Source organism: Stegodyphus dumicola, chromosome 7 (genome assembly GCF_044657685.1).
Source record: "Stegodyphus dumicola isolate Sdum_Otavi_A_Nest chromosome 7, ASM4465768v1".
NCBI lineage: Eukaryota > Metazoa > Arthropoda > Arachnida > Araneae > Eresidae > Stegodyphus > Stegodyphus dumicola.
Genome location: NC_140774.1, coordinates 58,243,403 through 58,261,031, shown reverse-complemented (window position 1 = coordinate 58,261,031; position 17,629 = coordinate 58,243,403). Strand labels below are relative to the sequence as shown.

At 31.4% G+C, this 17,629-nt stretch overlaps 1 protein-coding gene across 4 annotated transcripts in view; it reads right to left on the bottom strand.

The window, feature by feature from the left end:
* Nucleotides 1-1,642: 1,642 nt before the first annotated feature.
* The window catches only part of LOC146996191 (uncharacterized), a 300,697-nt gene continuing 284,710 nt past the window's right edge, over nt 1,643-17,629 (bottom strand). For 2 of the 4 annotated variants that reach the window (XR_015042012.1, XR_015042013.1), the window contains 2 exons: nt 6,704-7,851; nt 1,643-1,759 (listed from right to left, as the gene is read on the bottom strand). Coding sequence is in view for 1 of the 4 variants with exons in the window: in XM_085820260.1 (XP_085676386.1) it covers nt 6,858-7,851 (994 nt within the window). In the remaining 3 variants the exon portion in view is untranslated. Of the gene's footprint in view, nt 1,760-6,178; nt 7,852-17,629 lie in introns of those variants that run through there. The other 2 variants (XR_015042017.1, XM_085820260.1) reach the window with 2 other exon arrangements.

The following is a 17,629-nucleotide window of genomic DNA, read 5'->3' as shown; positions in this document are numbered from 1 at the left end:
GAAAATAATAAATAAATATGGTTGTAAAAAGTTACTGAAAGTTATAAAATGAAATTCGGTGATAGTTCACGAATGGATCTACGATGAGAGAAGATTTTTATGACGAAAGAAAATGGCGCGTTTAGGGCCATGTGTGCGAATAAATTCAACCGATTTGTGAAAGCGTGATGTGCTAAAAAGTTAACAGCCAGTGAGTGGTAAAATGGGATCATCAGTGTTGATCATCCTAGTGAAATCGTGAAACGTTAAATCAGGGGTAATGTGAATTACCGTGTTGTAATCATGTCAAGTTACGTGCCACTGCAGTGTGCTCATGATTAAAGTTAACAGCGTCAAGTTGTGCTCTTCGTTCAATATTTTCACTATCGGGATCAAAGGTAAGTCCTTCTTAATTTATATATTAACCATATTAACTTAGAAAATTATAATTGTTTTTATCTCTGTTAATAACATGATTCGAATGTCAGGCGTTAAAGCCAGTAGACACCGAGAAAGTATATTTTATATGGAAATGAGAAATTAAGGTTCTTATTTTTATCAAGATATAGGAGATTCTTAGAGATTCTTAGAGCAAGGGAAACGATTATTGAAACATTTGAAAATAATGAAAGGAGTTATGTTTGACTCACCATCGAAAGCTGATAAATGGTTGTTCTTTTTACATCATGCTGAAGTGATTCTTAATCTCTATAAAATATCTGAAGAAGGGAAAATTATTTTGCAGAGTTTAAAAACAAAAGTTAAAAGTTTGATCGCGACTCTCGATGAAATGGATTGAAATAACAATATTATGATTAAAGACACCGTATTAAAAGAATTCGAGATTCCTCGGAAAAACCGATCGAGGCAGGCTGGTGGCGTGAATACGAGACTTGGTACTTTAGCGATTGGACCGGCAGCCATGCCGTGTGGAAAGAGATTACTTAAAACATGTTTTGCGCGCCTTATATTATGTATATAGTTGAGATTACTTAAAGAATGTTTTGCACGCCTTATATTATGTATATAATTAAATGTATACTATACTAGTGATATTTGTTTTATTGTATATTGTGTACCGTTATGTGTAATAAATTAGAGGATAAAGATAGAGATTATTTTCCTACTATGGCGAGTGCATAGACGTCCTGCCTTCGTGGTGGAAAGGGCGCGAGGTGATAGATGTACTTTAATTATGTAAAAACCTTCAAGCCTGTAAGAACAGTAGATTTTCAGAAAAGGTAATCCAAAAATGGCCAATTTAACATTGCCGCTATAGGGTTTCCAACACCCCTTAATAAAAAGGAGTAAAATATTTTTTAAAAAATGCCATTTGTGGAAATACAAAAAAGAAATATATTTTGCTTATAAGAGTATATAATATTTCTGTAAAATAAATAAAGTGAGCATTTAAAAGCAAATTTTAAAATAAAAAACCAAAAGGAAATATTTATAGTTTTCAAAATCAGTATTACTTTTGTAAAATGAAAGAACTTAAAACCTTTTTAAAGTAAAAATAGTGAAAAGGAAAATTTAAATTAAAGTTTCACGTTATTAAAGTTAAATATTGAAGAGAAAAACATTTTTGACACGAGAAAGGGAAAATAAAAGAATTTTAAAGTCAAAATTACATTTGCACAAGTTGCAAATTTGATAGAGATTCGCGTTCCTTTAAGCCTCGGGCGCATCCCTATGACGGTCGGTTACTATTAAGCTTGTTATTGTAAACTGGCTATTCAAATTACAGTCGGTATGCGCAAAGGGGGCCTGAATCTTCATCCTGAAAAATAAACAAAATTATTGTTACACATCACATAAAAATATCAGTTAAAATGATAATTCAATTCTGAGTCACAAGCATGAGAATATTTGAAAAGGTTATATCGCATACGCAAATAACCAAAGTGAAAGATACTCGAAACGGATGACTGTGCACTGTCTGCAAAATTTCAGACCGGATCTTGGTCGTTTGTGGTGGGCATTGACTTCCAAGTACAAAAGTGTTTTGAAAAACGTAAATGTTTGCGCTTTGGTACTTTTAAATTTAAAATAATTTGTTTTGTAAAAATTACGAAGCCTAGCTCTTCATATGTTTCTCCGACACTCATGATTTTATGAGGAAAAAGTTTGCACTCGTTATGAAATAATTTTGAACATAAGTATCTCCGTCTGATTTCGATGGACATCAGTCAATTGTTTTGTGATTTATTTCTTATAACCAAATACCTAGACAGAAGTCTAGGTATTGGAGGAAAAAATAATTAGTCAGATTTCGTACTTTGTGCAATAATAACCGTTTATTATTCGAAAAGACAAAAAGTTGCGTCATTTAAAACAGATTATTAATTGAAGTATATCCACGGTTGCACAAATAAAGAGCGAGTGAATATTTTGTGGACAGAGCGTGTACAATTTGATGAAAGGCATATGCAGTAGAAAAGTGCCCAAACTGGCGTAAATGGATAAAACGGCTTTTGTGGGAGTAAAATCTTTTTTATAATTAAATTTTAAATTAGTAAGTTATTTATTATGATATAAATAGTAAAATATAGATAACTGGTACTTTTATTTTCAGCTTTTTTGAAGTAAACTCATTACGCATCGTGCCAAAAGAAAATAAAAAACTTCTTTCAAAATTTAATGCTTAACGTTCTTTTTTGGAAATGAAAATATCAATTAACAATAGACAAAACTCTTCCTTGACCTTGCAAATTATTCTAGAAATCCTTGACTTCCTTTAGCTGGTAAAAACCTGAAATCTCTTACTAAATTTGGCATGGAATATGCCAGTAAATTTCAAACGTAAAAATGTGCGCCATTTGTTTTTACATAAAATTTCTCATATAAATAACTCTTGGATTAGACTTTTTTTGAAAAGTATCTTGACCCAAAACGTCTAAACTGTTTTCTTAAAACATTCGTTTGCTATTGAAAATTTTATAAATATAACTAGACTGAGTTTTGAATAAATGAAATTACAACGCATAAGTACATTGTTGGAACATTTTGTATAAGAAAACGTAATCGCATATAAATCAAGTTCTTATATCGCTTAATTACAATGCATCAGGTCTTTAGTAAATAAAGAAAGCAATAAAATACACATGGTGGTTTGGCAATACCAAAAACATCATATCCCGCAACAGCTCTTCTTGATTATTTCATACCTTAGGAAACACGAGCAAATATGTCAATTGCGGAAACATTGCAGTTTGGCAAGCGATAAGGTGGTGCGCAGGAGAAATGATTATCGGGGAAAATATTTCTGCAAGGTAGGAGGTGATTTGTATTCATTCTGGATGTGGAAGAGAATGTTATTCTAGGACTTCGAGAAACAAGGAACATAATTTGGATAAGAGTGCACTTTCGACCAAAGTGAATTTGCGGAATTAGGAGTCATGTTCTTCTTTCTGTAGTCATTTGAAACCGTGGTTCTGATGTCAACATCAAAGACTTAACGATATCACATTTGATTTTAGTGAAGTGTAGTTCATCCAGTGCTTTCTTCAGCAGTAGTTATGGCTTTTGCCGAACGAAACAAACACAATGCAAGTTTCAAATGTTAAGTCATTCAGTTTGCGAAAGAAAATGGAAATCATGCAGTTTGGTTTTCGTGAGTGCTTCGTACACGAGTGGAGGAAACATGAAATTTTACAATGATTATTGCGCCAAAGAATAACTGTGCATTGCATAAAGAAGTAATGAAATAGCTTACCGTCGGCGAAAGTGTTGGAAACTGCATTGTAGAAAATCCCCATCATCGCTAGAATGAATTAATTGTAACAAGAAACAGCGTACGTTTCTTTGACTTAAAAATAGAAAAAAGGAGTGCAAATGGAAGTGAAAACTCTAAAGCAAACTGAGTTTGTGTTTTCGATTTACTTCACGGAATAATTCAGTTCTCCGAGAAAAAAAGACAAAATTTTTTCAAAGGCTTCGCAAATATAGAGATAAAACTTTGATGAGTTTTTAAAAATATGGAAAAATTTAATTACTATCACGTGTTGCAAATATGGATGTCATTCCAGTAGTTTTTATACGGTAGGAGATAAATAAACAATGATATGAAAGAAAAATAACGGTTAACATAGAAACAATAGTCCAACGAGAAATCTCACCTCACCGTACTGATCTCCTGCTTAGCCGACCGTACGAAATTAAAATCCCATCGATATCTTTAAAAGAAAGATTTTGCAGAAGTGCAGTTTCCCGAAAGTGTTTTCATCCGTATTCAAGAGAAATGATCGGCGGAGAAAAATGTCGTGAAACTGTGGATAAGAAATATTTGGCAAAAGCTTCCTTTTGTCTCAGATAATCAAGAAAATCCAATACTTTGAGACATGTTCAGCCTCCATCTAACGGATAACACAAATATGTTGTTGAAATAATGTTATACAGATATGACAGTTTATCCAGGCGGATTATTGCCATTAGTTCAGATATTAGACATATATGTCAATATATCATCGATAGAATATTTTTAACGTCAGTGGAATACTCGAGCAAACGTGAAGGTGAAAAAAACAGTTACAAATGGAGACCAAATACGTCATGCCAGTCCATAAATAGTGTGTCAGTAAATAATAAAAGCACGGAATAAAATTAAACCCATTTAATATATGTGGTATATCTGACGGTCTAGTTGAAACGGAAGATGATTATTTATCTGTTGATCAGAGAAAAAGTGACGGCGAAAATGAAACAGAATCCGATGATGTGCTTGAAGATATAACTTAAGCCGAATATGAGGAACTTGGATCTATGGAAGTATGGATCAGATGTGAAGGTGAAAATGAAACAGAATTTTTATAACGAAAATTTTTAAGTACATAAACTGTGTTATTTCTTTTAAAGAAAAAAAATTTAATTACACGCAGAAATCTAATTTTCGTATGCTCACTTTTTCCATATTTCCAAACAAAAAATTTTTATAGCTGGCGTACAGAGCGCACGCATAAATTTCTATCTTGCATTTTCTTTTAAAAGTGCGCCTTATACGCCTGAATATACTATAACAAACATAGCTGAAACTTAAGTGATAGAGATATTTACATGCTTGCTGAAGCATTATATTCTGTTTTTTTTTCCCTTCTATTAGTGTATAAATGTTTTCAAAATTTCGATGTTACGTTATTCAATCTTTGTGTTTAGAAAAGGGATAAAGAATTCAAACTTTTATCTCCGAAAACAAAATTCTAAATCAGATTTCTAATGAAGAAGTGAAATTCTCTATAGCTTTACTTTCCGGACTAATTAAAATTAAGAAAAAGAAGAGAGAAAAAAAATAACTGATTTGGGTAACCAGAATATTTAGCCATTGAGTATCTATTGATGGGAATGTATATAACTCTAATGAATAGTACAGAAATAAGATAAAGTTACGTTTCGGTTTGTAGGCCTTACATTTCAAAATGCTTTTATACATCTTAAAGCGCATAGCAAAAGATTAGGCTCTCAACCGCTTTTTGTGTAATAACGTCAGAGAATAATTCTTACAGTTACAAGGTTTTCAAATAATACATTCCTTCAAAAGTAATCTATTGTATTAAGATAATGCGTTTTCGAGGGGGAAGAAAATGAAACAGAACGGCGAGATCCTTCAGAGTATGATCCTGTAATGCTTTAGCAAATCTTTCGCAGTCTAAAGTAATAGAGAAATGTGGTAGAGCTTCATCTTACACTATAGTAATGTAGTCAGATTATTTATATTATGTGACTATGTGTCTCTATTCGATGTGTGGGAAAAAAACGTCTCCAACAGGTTTATATATACGATACCATTCAGATAAACGCAAAGCAAACCAACATTTCCATCTAATAATATTTATTTTATTTTAGTTATACCATTTTCTAGTTAGATAACCAATTTGTGAGCAAGAATTTGTATCGTAACAGTGAATCATATTGCTGCCAAATTCCAAATATAAAAAACTAAAGCTCACGAATCACAAACCGAGAGTTTCTGTGAGATTTGTGAGGTGCGAAGGAATCTCTATTTTGAAAGAAATCGAAATTGATATAAATTCGCTTTATAATATATTATTCAGTTTTTTTCTCTAATTATATTATGATTCTGATTTAATGTATACACACATTTTAAAAGTTATTTTTTCGCTCATTTTAATTTGTAATCTTGAATTTTTACACTAGAAAAATTCTGAGTAGAAACGGAAACTGTGGTATGTCAAACTACATTTAAACAAGGTGAAAGCAAATTAAAAGCTAATGTACATACTACAATAGCTTTTAATTTGTTTAGAATTACAATCTTAGTAATGCAACTCAAGCTGATTAACACATAATTAAAAGCTGATAAACATTCCTTTTTGAGCGTTTCTTTGAATCTTGATATAAAGTCCTATAAATATCTGCAGTTGGATAAGACAGCTCAGGGTCAAACAAATTTTAAAATGAAATCTGTATAAATTAATTTCATGAGTTCAATTATGAAAGATATGACGTGCAATATTTATTTGCACAATTTAAAGCCAGTAGCATAACATAAATTTATAGTTGAAAAATACTGTCATGTGACTATGTGTTAAAAAAGTCAATAAACTGTGACTTTCCAGGTAAAACCGGAAGACCTCGCAGCCATGAAAGGCACTGAAAACATAGATCTGAACTACGAAAGAGTGTACTTAGTTGCTGCTAAAATAATGCTGATATCTTAAAGTTAGCATGACTAATTACTAGCTAATAATATATCAGTAGTTACACTTACCGAGCAAAATATTATCAAATGCTGTCCATATACTAAGAATACCATAAAGTTCTTCATAATAAAAATGTTATTGATAATAAATTTTGGTAAAATGAAGCAGGTGTATGATTTATTTGTTCTATTTTTCTTTTCCGGGTCTTGCTTCGTTTGGTCATTAAATCAATCGTTCTACAGTTGTTATCGAGTTCTGGCTCTTTTCGCAGTTCATCCGGTTTCCTTTTCGGGTTTGACAGTTCTTTTCCGGTTCCAGCTTGTTTTTCAGATGAGGATTCTTTTCCGTTTTTTGCTTTTTTTCCAGGTATTGCGTCTTTTCTGACTCGTCTATATTTTCCAGTTCTGGCATCTTTTCCGGCTCTTGCTTCTTTTCCAGTTTTTGCATTTTTTCCAGTTTCTTATTCTTTTTCAGTTCTTCTTTGTTTGTTGTTTTTTGCATTTTTTCCAGTTTCTTCTTCTTTTTCAGTTCTTCTTTGTTTTTTAGTTTTTGCATTTTTTCCAGTTTCTTTTGACTTTTCAGTTCTTCTTTGTTTACTAGTTTTTGTATCTCTTTCAGTTGTTTCTCCATTTTCAGTTCTTCTTTCTTTTCTAGTTTTAGTATCTCTTCCCGTTTTTTCTTCTTTTTCAGTTCTTCTTTCTTTTCTAGTTTTTGAATCCATTCTAGTGTTTGTTTCTCTTTCAGTTCTTGCTTCTTTTCTAGTTTCTGTTGCTTTTCCAGTTTTTGTTTGTTTTTCAGTTCTTCCTTCTTTTCCAATTTTTGCTTCTTTTTCTGCTCTTGTTTCATTTTCAGTTCTTGCTTCTTTTCCAGTTTTTGCTTCTTTTTCAGCTCTTGCTTCTTTTTCAGTTCTTGCTTCTTTTCTAATTCTTGTATCTTTTCCTGCTCTTGCTTCTTTTCTAGTTTTTGTATCTTTTCCAGCTTTTGCTTCTTTTTCAGTTCTTGCTTCTTTTCTAGTTTTTGTGTCAATTCCAGTTTTTTCTTGTTTTTCAGTTCTTGCTTCTTTTCCAGTTTCTCCTTCTTTTCATGTTCTTCCTTTTTATCCAGTTCTTGATTCTTTTCCAGTTTTTGCATCTTTTCGGGTTCTCGCTTCTTTTCTAGTTCTTTCTCGTTTTCCAGTTTTTGCTCCTTTTCATGATCACAAGGAGGGTTTTCCAATCTACAAAATAATCAATATATCTTTATTTCAGTAGTAAAAAAGTGAAAGTAATGCAACGACTATCACGTTTAACATGTACAACACTTCCATATTTAGATACTATATAACACTTTTGGCTCAGTTTCATAGGGAAAAATCTCCCCGTAGATTTATTGCCTGACAGAATGTTTTTCTACAAAAGGCGAATTTGTTGCTTTTGTTCTTCTGACCTAAAGCCAAGCAGAAAAGTTAAAGCATTTGGCGTGATTTGTATGCAATAAGCGACCTCCATGAATCTCACGTAGAGCGTAATAATTTGCAAAGTTTCAGTGCCTTACTTTTCCTTACTTAATTTTGACATAAGTTGAAATAATAATAATAGTAATAATAAACAGGTGGCTTAAAACAGAGGGAAACAATGGCGAAAATTGCAAAATAGGAGGAAAAATGAAACTGAAATGAAAAATAAAACAACTACAAACAAAGGATGGAAAAAGCATTTTAGAAGATATACACGTAACGTTCTTTCTGAATCAGCAAAACCTGTATTTAAACTAGTATAAGTTTGAAAGCTTTGGATTCATTTATTTTTTGAATCAATTACTATTTCTTACGCATGCCAGATATTTTAAATTTCTTCAATTTTTGTATAATTTACTTACGTATTTTACCATTTCTTATTATTATCCAGTAGAGGTAACCTTACACATCATTAAAATATCTCCGAGTTTCCTCATTTAAGTCATCTTTCTCGCAGATCAATCTCTTTGCATCGCTGGCTGCACAGGTTTCAAATTTTCTCTCGTTATTCCGAATTCGGAACATAATGCTGGTCTATTTTGTCGTCCAGCAAGAAGAACTAGGATTTTTGCCATCATTTGTTTTCAATTGAAAAATTTATTCTCATCTTCAGTTGCATTCTTAAAGTTTTATTATTTATACAGGAATAAAGAAAGAAATCAAACAAAGCAAAACAAATTAGGAAAAGAAATATCTGTTTTCTCCTATATTTATTGTTCCCTGTAATTTCTTTTGCCTGTTCCATTAAATTTATTGAAGGAAAATTTGCTAAATCTTTCAAAATGTATTTCCTAAATCCTTATGCGAATTAAACCTTTCTGAGCGTTTCGGCTACACTTTAATGGCTTTTACAATTTAATGTTTGAATACTGACAGCTGCCTATGCTGAAATAATTTCTCCATTGACCTCGAAAAAAGAAGAATTAAAGTTCCAGGAGATTTTACAATGAAGGACACATATTTCTTATTTGAAGCGCAAGAGGATAAAAAAAAGATATTTTCGGATGGGAATATGTAGCATTTTAAACACCGTGTTTGTATATTTCATCATATAGTAGCAACACTTGAGTCATAAGCATTTATGCTCATATATGAGAGAGACGACGATGACGAAAAATGAAATGGCAAAACATGGCCGAAAACACTTTCCTGGCCGGTACAAACAACACAAAACACAAGAAAGAACGGACACCAGTTATGCTTAGCGCAAGAGAAATTAAAAAATAGGAACAAAATTAGACACTTATGGACCTGAAAGAAGGTGTTCGAAATTACGACCTGCACCCTGATGCAGGTATCACATCTCTCGCACATCGAACATAAGATGTTCTCGAAAATACCGTGCATTCCCAGGACTTTCCCAGCAGCTGCCACGATATGTGTCACAAGTTCCTGTGTGACTTCTAACAGAGGTTTCGTGCAATAATGTGTTGACGTATCCCGAGAGGAAGTCACCGAAGGAACTTTCGAATACTTTCTTTGATGACGATCCCCTGTTTTTGTTCTTATTTCTTAGTTTCCGCTGCGCTAAGAATAATAAACAAATACCTTTACACTGTTCGTACCCTATTTTTCTTGTGTTGTGTCTCGTCACTATGGGGCCAGGAAAGCGTTTTCGATCATGAATTGCAATAAACGATTATATATATATATATATATACGGGAGTTGGTTTCTTCCCCTTGAAAAGTCAACTATTTTCCGATCAATGACAATGATTACATGTTTTTAATTTAATTTTTCCTTTTAAAATTGAAATTTTGTTCTTCATGATGATTTAATTCTAGTCCCCGTTAAAACATTATTAACAATTTACTTTCAAGTTACCTCAAAACATCTTTCAAAATATAACTTACCAGTATTGATTCACTATTTTAAAATAATTCTACTTTAAATAAACTTAGGAGACAATATAATCAATTAATCAATATTGTTTAGGAAATAAATTATATATATATAATCGTATATATATATATATATGTTACCGTGAAAGATCGAAACTGGAGAATGTCGACTTTCACCGGAGAATGTCAACATTCACCAAATACGTCGGTGAATGATCGAATATTGCATTACATTTTTGTACATTCGGACCCTCACCGGTGTATGTCGACAATCACAGATATGCTCTAGTGTAGGTCAAAAAGAGAGGAGTATATGTACACGCTCTCGTTGCAAAAGGAAGTGTTCCACAAATAAATGCAGTTGTAAAAGCAAGGGCCTCTTGTGCAATTGAAAGTGTCCTAATAGTTTAAGTTGTTGCAAATAATAAGATTTGAATCACGTAATTTAGTAAATTTTTAACTTCTATTATTTTCCTTTCTCATTTTGAATGTACAGTGTGTTTCAAGTTCTTATATTCTTAAGTTCTTATTTTAAGTCCCAAGTGCGTTTTTTCGCGACCGAATTACGGAGAAGAAAATGTAATATTCTTATGTGTTCAACATTCACCATTAGTAGATGGTGAATGTCGACATTTACCGGTGTAAGTCAGAAATAAGTGTTTTTGAAAAATATTTCGGACATACAACAAGCGACTATGTGAATGTTGACATTCACCGGTGAAAGCCGACATTCTCCAGATTTCGGTGTTTCACCGTAACATATATACGATAAACGTATATATATAGATATATATGCATATGTGTGTGTGTGTGTGTGTGTGTGTGAATTAATGTTAGGAATTCTGATCGCACATATTGATCTATAATACAGAGCAAATTTGGCAGATGAATAAGATAAAATATTCAGATTTATTTCAATTCACATTTGCGCCCCCAATTCATTTGAATTCTAAACTTACCTATTTCTAGAATATTTATATTTCTCATATTGTTGGAATAGGAAGAAAGTAGCACGACAGAGATAGGAATACCGTGCCAGCGTTGACAGAGATAGAAAAAATATGCATAGTTCTACAATATTGTGGTTTAGTAAGAGAAATATTTGTTTCAGGAAAATTTATATTCCCACTTAGCTAAGTCATCATCTTTAACTGAAATCATGTGATGGGGATATATAATATTAGATTTTTTTTCATAGATAGATTTTGCACTTGATTTGCTTATGCTTCTGAATTTAAATGATATTGTAGATTAGTTCGAGAATTAAATCGTTTACATGTTTGCATATTTTTAAATTATTTTAAATTATTTGGCTTTTGTCCTTTTTTTAGAATTTAAATTTGCATTTTTATATTTTTATTTTTTACTTTTTTCTTTTATACGTATTTGTTAAGAATTTAAATTTGTTTAAATATATATATATATATATATATATATATATACATAAACATATATTTTAATTAATTAATTTTTATTTTTTAATTTGTTATTAATTCAAAATTATTTAATATTATATATTAAAAAAATAATTGCAATGAAAAGTTAGAATCTCGAAATTTTTATTATGTTTGATGAGTAAATTCTCAAAACTATAGCTAAATAATATCATAAATCTCTGTAAATCTAGAAATATGTAGTCTAACAGAAACAGGTGAAGAGAAAAATTTATATGAGTTTTGTTCCGAATAGAGTATAGGATGGATTTCAGTGTTTACGTAATTTGTTTTACATACATATATATTATTATTTATAAACATAAAGTCCTTTTTGTCTTTGTTACTCTAATTATATCAACTATTTGACATTCAACAACTAACTTCATAACAACTTCTCTTTCACAAATTTTACAAACTGGCCGTTTAAACACGTGTATTTTGTATATTAGCTTTCTGTTTAGGTATTTCATTAGTTAATGCAATAAAGTTTCCTCATAATCAAAAGGTATTACAATAAATTTGAATCCTTCACAATGTGATTTTCCAACTTAAACATTTATAATCTATTTTTGTAATGAAGGAATGAAAAAACATTACGCATTACAAATCTGAAAACGTATTATTTTCCAGACCAGCGTTTTTGTCAAAAAATTATTAAACGTATAATTAAACTGGACATGAAACATTATGTTTTGTTTTATTATTTTTTCCGAAATGACTTACGTCTCCGACACGTATTGCAATCTTAAACATTGCGGATCCAATTCTTCTAGTAATTGTTCGCTGAAGTATATTTTTGCTTCTCCTTCTTCTTCTTCAAATATACGTCGATAATTATTTGCGCTGAAATATTTTTATTTTATTAAATATATATGTTCATATGTTTGAATTCATTAATTTAATAAATGATTATTTATACGTTTTTTGTCAAAAGTAGTAATTCACATTTTGCGAGCATTTTTACATTACATTTTTACATTTTTGTCAAAGATTTTTAAAGGCGCTATGTTCCACGAAGAAAATAGCTTTACTTATTCAAAATCTTCAAAAAACAGTAAATATGGAAATGAATATTCGTCTTATTAGCCTAAATTCCATTATGAGGATATACAGGTATAATAGGAAATGAAGCTGCTGCCATCAGCAGCTCAGGATTCCATATTAGAAGGTCTGATTGACATCTATCATCACAGATCAAACTTTGCAATCAGGAAAAAAATTTCCAAACACGTTTTGATAAAATAACAAACAGGATGGGACGAGGCAGATACAAGAAGATTGCTCCACAGTTACTTTCCGCAAGTATCCCTATAAAGAATACATTTTTTTCTCCAATTAGATTGGCAACAAATCATGGAAAGTTTCCATTTTATTTCCAGAGATTCTTAAGAAGGCACGTAAAATGCGAGCGCGAAAAACCTGCAAATCTAGCAAAACCTAAGCTTTATAAATGGCACTCTCCATTACTTTCCATTCTTAGAAAAAGAAAACTAGGATTTGCATCAAAAATTCCAGAGAATTTTTTTCCTACAATATGAAGTGTGTGTCTGCACTTGAACAATTTATGAAATATATTATTGAAAGTGATAGAACTGTGACTATAAGTATCTAATCATATTACAAGAGTTAATAAGCAAGTATTTAAGAACATGTAAATTTTTTAAACCGTGGCTTCCGTTGACCAGGCTGATCAAATTTCCAGTCGAGCGCAACTAAGCAATGATTGGGCTCTCAACCTTATGGCTGCGTATGCTGAGCCGATGAATGACCAATCGTTTGGACAATTTCCGCACAGGATTAAAAATTGCCTTCCCACAGACTTCTTCACTTAACGGGCCATGTGTTCAAAACATAGATTTACACGTTAACTGAAATGTATAAAAATTTAGCGAAAAAAAAGAAATATTAAACGCACAATATCTCTTCGGATCTTCCTGATTATTACATCTGCTGAAAACAATTTAATACGTTTAAATGCAATTACGTTTCACTGAAGCAATCTATTAATTGTTTAACACTTTTCTGCTGTTGACTTCAATAAATTTATGATGTTTGGTATTTCATTTGTTTGCAGCAACACCTAGTCTCCTTTGCAACGAAAATTAATATGAACTTTTGCAATTAAGAAATGATTTAGATGAAAAATTAAATTGGACTGAATTTAATGTCTCGGTTGTTTCCGTTAAAAGAAGTTGGTGCTTTCCTAATTCGAAAAAATATCTCCATATATATACATAACATACATTTAATTAATTTGCACACTAAAAAAGGATTCTTCACATGGTATCTTCAAATGGGTAGATACGATAGCTGAAAAACAAGTGTCGGACAAAAGCCGAGCTGCAAAGAGCGATTTGTTGTACTGTTCTTTCCGTTTAAGTAATCCTGTTATTCGATGCATGTAATTTTGTTGAAATTCGTGTTACAAGTTGCTTTATTTTCTGACGTAGAAGGAATTATCCCAAATTTTATTCAGAAGATTTAAATAACGGTTTCGATCCCAATACGCAGCAGTTACTAATAAAATATCTGGCTCAGTGGCTTTTTTGACGTCATTTAAAACGCTTAATTACAGGGCCGTAGTACAATTCCCAACCCCAGGAGTATAGCGATATACTACAATAGTGACGTGATCGAAGCGTTTTTGGAAAAAATCGTTGTCATCGCATATTCTATTTAAGTAATCATAGTCATCAGCTTTTAATATTCGTTGCAAATAATCATTGTAAAGAATCATTCTCATCGGATAATCATTGAAAATAATCTTTGTCATTACATAAAGGGGCATAGTAGCTGATGTATAAAGAATTGCACTCAAATTCTAATCAAAAGAATCGAATATGTATTGCAATTTATCATATGATCATTATTTACAGCAATGATTCTTAAATGTCTTCGACCTACGGCTCCTAATGACGCCGCGGAAAACTTGCGCAACACTGACAAAAAGAATATTTAAAAATACAATAAAAGCTTGAAAGCTAGGGAAAATGTCTGAATTTAATTTCTTTTTATCTAAATGAAGCTAAATGTTTTTAAAGGAAATTGAATATTGTAAAGAGTAATCAACAATATAAATATATGCGGGTATTTGCCTCTTTGTTTTTTTTTTTTTTTTTTTTCGTAACATCATATCCTTCGGAACCGGTGGGGGAATTTGAGTTTGGAAGGAGGTACCCTCAAATTTCAAAAATCCATGGTAAAACGTTTCGACTATTGTTATCTTCCTACGACTATCACTCGAGATATTATAAAAAATTTCTTAAAACGCTAATTTTTCGCATTCATTTTTCCAAGTGGCCGATGTCTAGCGCGCTGGAAATCAAAATGCTTTATTTGGAAAAATGTTGGCCCTTCTCACTTTCATATCGTAGAGTTTGTTTAAGAGAAATTTTTAAGTTAAAAAAATATGAAATAAATAGCATTGACAAACGTGAAACTTATGGTTATTATTATTTACGGTTATATTCTGAGTTGAAGAAAGCACGTGATTCCATATAACGTCATTGTACGTCGAAAATCTTTCGTTAATGTAAGTATTTTAAATGAATAGCTGCTTTTGGCAACTTTTATGTTTCACCTTTAGATACGTGATACGATATGCTATCGCTACGTTAATTCTTTTATTGAGATTTTGAAAATTTGTTATATTAAAATAAATTTAAATCATAACCTCAAATGTATTACCTGAAGTGTCAAAGGTCTTTGTTTCCTGACTTGGCAAGAAACATTTATTTAAGAATCACTTTTTGCTTGGAAAGAATGAATACATTTTCTTCATAATGAAATGTTTTATGCATATTATGCTATTCTAAATTTGTTTATAAAAATTTAATTTCTTTTATTGCACAGTTCCTTTCTGAGTAGAAGTTTAAACTTCTGTAAGTATTTAACGTTTTAGATGCAATGTTACTTTACTACAGTTACATAATTTTTTTTTCAATTTACGAAAATGTCTGAACGCAAGAAGACAGCACAAATGTTACAGCGAGCTACAGAAAAAATGAAGTAAAAAGCACTAGGAGACTCAGCAGGCAAGTACAAGAAAACTTGCATGCTTCAAAAATGAATGAAGATACAACTAGAAACTCAGCAGGCAAGCATAGTGACAAGAAAGGTTACGCATTCAAGAAACTGAAGAAGAAACGAATAGGAGTTCCAGCAGACAAGCAACAACTCAAGAAACTTCGCTTGCTCAAACTGTATCAGAAACTAGTAGCAGACGCAAAAGACATTCAGAAAACCAAGAATCACTGCGTGCTCCGGAAAGGTAAGCAGAAGCGAAACGGAGGCCCATTAGGCAAGCGGAACGTCAAAAGAATATGCGCGATGACGGGAAGAAGTCGCAAGTAAACGAAGGATGCAAGACTGTCCGCGTCATCGTCAGATTCGACAGGAAATACCAGAACAGCTCAAGAAGCTGCATAAACAACTCAAGACGCTGCAGATTACGGACAATTTCGGTTCGAAGAGGCAGAGCTCATACGAGGGAACAAGCTTCGCATGAACGCATCACGACATACACGTAGTACTCTTCACAATGCAGGAAGTTTGAGCAACACACTGTATACGTAGAGCTCGTAGACATATATAGTAAAGATTTTGCTTTGTCAACAGCCCCCTAGTAAAATGTATGAAGTTTATATTGACATCTCACAATACCTGAAAGAAATTTTTCTATTTACTTCTTCATTTACTATTTTCTTACATTTCTTATAAGTAATCCTGTCTATATATTATAGATATGAAAATCAGAAAAAATTAATTAATTATCTTTAAATGTATCTAAGTGATGAATACTTCGCCCCTGTTCGTACCGAAACAACACGATGTAATTGTAGATACCTAGAAAGTAAAATGTATTCAGCATGCTGTACAGCAAGCGACAACTATAAATGGTGATAACACAAGAATGTTATATAATGTTATACACTGGCAGAATTTAAAAAAGAGAACATATACATCGGTGTTTTAAAAATACGAATTTTTCATCAAATTGCAAAACAAATATCTTAAAATCTGCCTTTCCATGCATAAGAGTTCAGGATTCGGAAAATTATATTTTCGTAAACGGTTTAGCAAAAATAACAAAAATTATTGCCTTGAGAAATGGATAATCTTGGTATGAATACGAATTACGCCAAGACTACTCGTCAATGGTTGTTTTGAACACGCCCTTAATGTATATATATAACCCTTAAAAAACGTAAAGTGAGTGAATCTCCTATTCGAGTGTGTCTTTATATCTTGACTATTTAAGAAATAAGAATTGCATTTATCTATCTCGATAAAGCTAACGCTATTGCCCGAATAACAAAGTTTATTTAACACTTGATATAACCAACTTCATATATATCTTGAAATAAAACATAAATTTCCTAATCAGATACTACCAATTGCAGAAAAAATACAAAAATAATGGAATTTCTAATAACACTACAAGTAACATACCGAGGAATAAATTGCGCTGCAAAACTGATGCAATCTACAATATGTAAACCACAAAATTTATGTTACGCTATAGAAATGCAATAGAATGACAAATGAAACTGTGATGAGATTTATAATGAAAAATTTACCATAAACTATTAGTATATGATATAAGTAAATATATACTTTTAATACTATTCGTTTAAATATGTTCAAACGTTCATAATATTCATTACTTACAAACGCTTCTTCATCCATCGAAGCATAGCACAAGCCATTCTCAATTCTGTGCTGGTGCACGTCAATAAAATAAGGATAAATCCAAATTTTTACAAAAAATCAATCGCCTTGACTCGTTTCTCAGAAAACGTATGTCTACAAATGCAGTATTAATATATCACATCAATATAATTCGGGATCATAAAATCACCAAACAACGCATTAAACGCAAAAAATCGCATTAAGGCAGAATGAAGAATTTTCACTCTTACAATGACTTTTACAACAATATATAATAGAATCGAATTTCTAAACTAAGTGTTCATTGTTACACCATATTTCATTCTTGGGGAACCTTTCATGGTTGAACTGTTAACTGGTATAAAAAGAATTATGATTTCATATATATATATGCACAGACTTATATATGTATTATATTAATACGTATCTGTAGTAACATACATCATCTTATATTATATGTATTCGCATAATTCTAAATTAATTATACTAGTCAACATAATTTGTATATTGATAGCAGCACAGTTTTAAAATTATTTATTACTATCTGCTTG